Source organism: Procambarus clarkii, chromosome 13 (assembly GCF_040958095.1).
Source record: "Procambarus clarkii isolate CNS0578487 chromosome 13, FALCON_Pclarkii_2.0, whole genome shotgun sequence".
Classification (NCBI taxonomy): Eukaryota; Metazoa; Arthropoda; class Malacostraca; order Decapoda; family Cambaridae; genus Procambarus; species Procambarus clarkii.
Genome location: NC_091162.1, coordinates 38,578,624 through 38,583,442, shown reverse-complemented (window position 1 = coordinate 38,583,442; position 4,819 = coordinate 38,578,624). Strand labels below are relative to the sequence as shown.

Sequence of the window (4,819 nt, the reverse complement as noted above, 5' to 3'; positions counted from 1 at the left end):
CCAATCTTTCTTACATTGTTAAATTAGTACTCTAATGAGTTTGTGTAGATATATATAGGAGCTGCCACGTATGGGCTAATAGACCCTCTGCACTTTCCTTGATTCTTGTGTTAAGCTTAATAGGCTTCCTAGTCCAGACAATGAAATCGGTGTCAAACCACCACCCACCTGACCTAGTGTGTTTAAAGTAAGGAGAAACTGGCGTCTCTCTCACAAAGGCTCACCATAGCCCGTGCTACATGGACACTTCCTTCTGAGTAGCTAAATCTAAAGCAGCAAACAACGTCGTTGTCTCAGTTGATGACCAACTGCTGAGTGTAGAAGCACCAGTGTCCTCCACAGTGGCCCAAGGCGGCACACAACTTCACCAGTAAGCACCACAATTAATTATTCGACCTTTTATTTGTTTATTTTAAATGAAGGCCTTTTTACACACTGTTATATGTTAATATTATCTCAATTTTCATCTTGAACATATCCAACTTTTTCCTTTGTATAGGCTCAACACATTTTATCTTTTGAAAAATATATTTATAGAAAAATGTGTATTAACAGAATTAGTATAATTTACGTATATATTATATATTTAATAACGTTTCACAATTTCCGAGTTAACGTTTCGCTTTTGTGTGCAACAGCGATGGGGTGGTTCCTGATTGAGCGAATGGCTAGGATGCTGTACTTGGTCCACCCGAGCAGGTCAACCTTCAGGCATATTGAAGAAGTCCCCGAATACGTTCAAGAGGTACCTTTATTGTTAACATTTGCATCATATTGACTAAATCAACTACATAATCGAAATATTTCTGCATGTAAGTTCGCATCTAAATGTCAGCTAAGATGTGAGTTTAGTATATTAACATAAGACAGTTATAATAAATCTGTGTATTTCAGGCAGTTCCACTTGTCGTAACGATTGTCTTTGCGGAGGTGATAGCGCGCTACCTGATGGGCCGCCCTGCCAGAGTCAACCAAGTTTTCTCGTCTTTTGGAATTGGCATCCTTCACGAGTCTGCAGGGTAAGGGAGGGAACGCACTGTTGCGTTCGGAGGGAGGCTTAAAGGTTTTAAATAGTAATAATAATATGTATGTTTAACATGTTAAGTACATGAGTACTTAACTTCGAAGAAAATTAATTTCATGAACGTCTGTGCTTTCAGATTAGTGACTGCATCGTTTGGTGTGGCAAGCTACCAGATGCTCTACCAGTACCGCCTGTGGGAACTACCCTGGGACTCGCCTTATACCTGGTTTGGCGCCTTCATATTCGTTGACTTCTGCTACTATTGGATCCACAGAGCTAACCATGGTATGTTAGCTCTGTTACCTGTTAACTGTTAACGTAAAACGTTAACTGTTATCTTGGTCAATTATCCATGTAAAGGTAGTGTGCGATATTAAGCTGTCCGGCTGACAACACATACCATCATTAAACTCATTATTTGTTTCTCCACCTTCAGAACTGAATGTCCTTTGGGCAATACATCAGGTCCACCACTCTTCTGAAGACTTCGACTTTGCCACGGCGACACGCATATCAATGTTCCAGCGACCCGCCAATATGTGTTGCTACCAACCTCTAGCTCTACTAGGATTTCCGCTACCCTCTGTCGTTGTCCACATTGCTTTAAATTATGTGTTCCAGATTTGGGTGCATACAGAGTACATTGGCAGCCTCGGACCAATAGGCTGGATTTTCATGACACCTTCCCATCACCGCGTCCATCATGGTAGGTCTGGTGCAATGCTTCTACTTTTTTATGCCTCCAACCCAGCATAATGCCTCCGTTCGTTCGTTTTTATGCCTATGTTCGTTTGTAACTAATGAAATAAAAGTAGAATTATTTTATCTGAAAGATTTATGTTTAGCATAATACTTTAACAGACTAATTGTTTATATCCAGGAGCTAACAAGTGGTGCCTGGATAAAAACTACGCCAGTGTTTTAATCATCTGGGACCGCATCTTTGGCACCTTTGAGGGAGAGAGAGACCAGGAGGAGATAGTCTACGGCTTGACACAGCAGCCCCAGACCCATAACGTTCTCTGGCATCAGGTATGTTATCAACTATTTTACTCATTTTGCCGAACTCATGCATAAGCATGTACGATAGAATATCTTTTAACTAGTGGACTTAAAAACATTTAAATAAGTACTCTAAATATTTTTACTATATTTAAATTAAAATTACTATAATTATAATTAAAATTTTACTATATAAAAGTAATATATATATTTATATATTTACTATATATATTTACTATATCTAAATATTTAATATATTAAATATTTTTTCTGTACACTTTTGTTTTTAGGTGATCATAAATTCATTCATAACATTTATCCATCTGATATAAATATAGCTCTTATGTATATCGTGCTTGGAGTTTCCCCAATATTTTCTTGAACTCGCCATCATTTTGTGGTAAGCGGCCTTTGTAAATCTGTTTTACATATTAGAAATTTATCTGCACAGTTCTTCTACTTTGCTGAAGTTTACCGGAAGGCAAGAAGCATGAGCAGTTGGGGAGACTCACTGAGGTCTGTGTTCTACGGCCCCGGCTGGGCCCCGGGGACGCCTCGTCTAGGGGACCCTCTCACCTTCACCGACGTCCAGGCTCCCAGGCCCAAGTACGACCCCCAACTGCCACTGTGGAAATTTATGTATGTCTCCACTCACATGGCGCTGTCGTTCATCGCTCAACAGCTGATGTGCTTCAACTTCCAGGTAAGGCCTTTACAGTTTCTTGTCTCCATTTGCTCTTAATTCAGAGTTTTTGTCTTCATTACGCACCTTGTTTGCTAATTATTGACATTTAAACGAACAAAGTCCGTGATGGAGGCATGGGGAATTGTGTGAAACCCCAATTTGGGATCCTAGTGAGGGCAGTAGCACTCCCGGTTGCAATTCTTTTGACCATGTTCAGTTGACTAAGGCGAATTTGGGAACATCCCATGCGCTGGGTCGAATCCTCATCACGTCCCTTGTAGATTTGTTCATTTGATGTATTACGTTATTGTGATTTCTGTATGTATTCACATTTACTTCAACTATGCTCATAAAGTTCAAGTAAATTTATTGAGATAATTTAATACTTCCCACTGCCACGTCGGTTCCATCTGTTATGTATGTATGACCGAGGAACACCCTGCATCTGTCTGGTGACGTTTTCCTTTTGAGACCTCAAATGACCCGGTCCCGTCTGGCATTGATCATTACAATTCGTTTCTCATCTCACTCTCGGTTTCACTTTTTACCTGTATTATAATTTCTTTTTATTGGTCCTCGCTCACCTGAAAAGGCCTGCACGCATAGCAGTCTCCCATTGGTTCTCCCAGCAGCCTCTCCTAAGGTTTCCCAAAGTCAAGAAAACTGTTAATTTAACGTGTCCTCTCCTAACCAAAGGAACCAAATCAGAAAACGGGACAGTGCTTCCCCACGAGCTTTCTTCCATTTCTTGGCTTTTATAATGCATACGATGTTCTTTGTAAGAGAAGAGTTCTAAGAGTTCCCAGAGGTTCTCCTGTTGCTGAGGCAAACCGCCTTCTCCATATTCTGACAGACAATGTGATATTATTTGATCTTACTCAATTTGCTTAGCATGTGGTCACACATTCTCAAGAGCACTCCACGACACATCCGCCTAGCACCTAAGTCTGATACGACTACCGTCCTATCTTCACTTAGGGAGGCGAGCAAATTAATTCAGAATTTACAGCAAATTATATTAATCCCACAAGTTCAACCAATTTTTAGCTTTCTGATAATTTTAAATAATCAACGAAATTATGGGTCGAAGAAATGCTGGATGCATAATGTATGTAAGTACATTATGAGGCCCTACAAGAATATTTAGAATTAGTATTAGATTTAATAGAGCAGAATTAGTTTAGATTTATCGTAAATCAAAGTTATTTATGTAATTAGTGTCGGGTAATGTAGTAATATATATTATTTGTGTCCCTCAGATATTATCCTTGGAGGCGGTTGTGACGTCCCAGATCTTCATATTCGTGACAGTGGGTGTGATGTCAGCCATGTATGATGGGTGGTTGTGGGCGCCAGTGGTAGAGGCTGTGCGCTGTGCTGCTGTGATAGCCTACTCCTCCACCACATCCATTACTGCCATCCCAGATGTGGACACTGCCCTCTTGCTCTACTTTACTGCTTCCCTTACCCTCTGGATCTCAAAAGCACTAACCATAGTCCTAGGCACTAACCTAACCAATAAGACCATGCAGAACATACCGAAATTATAAAATCTCGAATTAGGAGCCTTTCCATGCAGATCGAAATGATTTCCATACAAATCGAAATGCTAAATTGTTCTTGTATTCTCTTTAATGAATCCACAATATCAAACTGGTACCATTTAAATTTTGCCTTCATTATCTCACATTTGCTGATAACAGTAGTTTTGTACCTGAATGGAATACAGGCAATTTAATTCTTTCACACAATTTCACATTCGGGAGTAATAATTCAGAAGAGAAGTTGTAATTGTGAATCCAAATTATATAATGCAAACTAAGGTAAACTGAGTCATTTACTGTCTGAATTAGTACTTAATTGTCTAGGAAATTTCATAAACACCCTAAGTTTGAATGGTCATCTGCCGGTTAACTAGAAGCCTACTAATTACCTGATGGCCTCATGTATGACAGTTTGATTTTAATTCTCCAGCTGATGACTTTAATATCTGTTAGGATTAAGTTATTTTGTTGGATTAATTATTACTTAGGTGAATAATACTTCGAGCAGATGCTCTTTTGTAAATGGTACATAGTAAATGGTGCATTGTAACTTATTACTTAGAT

At 39.3% G+C, this 4,819-nt stretch overlaps 1 protein-coding gene across 1 annotated transcript; it reads left to right on the top strand.

Moving 5' to 3' along the window:
- Positions 1-640: 640 nt before the first annotated feature.
- On the top strand, positions 641-4,261 carry LOC138364474 (alkylglycerol monooxygenase-like). The gene is made up of 7 exons (XM_069324116.1): positions 641-745; positions 895-1,019; positions 1,161-1,309; positions 1,461-1,730; positions 1,905-2,056; positions 2,478-2,729; positions 3,971-4,261. Exons 1-7 carry the CDS (start codon positions 641-643, stop codon positions 4,259-4,261), a joined length of 1,344 nt encoding a protein of 447 aa, XP_069180217.1.
- The last annotated feature ends 558 nt before the right edge of the window (positions 4,262-4,819 follow it).

Coding starts and splice junctions, on each gene's coding strand:
- LOC138364474 (XM_069324116.1), top strand. CDS start 641: ATGGGGTGGTTCCTGATTGAGCGAATGGCTAGGATGCTGTACTTGGTC. Junction 1,310..1,460: donor GATCCACAGAGCTAACCATG/GTATGTTAGCTC, acceptor CTCCACCTTCAG/AACTGAATGTCCTTTGGGCA. Junction 2,730..3,970: donor TGATGTGCTTCAACTTCCAG/GTAAGGCCTTTA, acceptor TGTGTCCCTCAG/ATATTATCCTTGGAGGCGGT.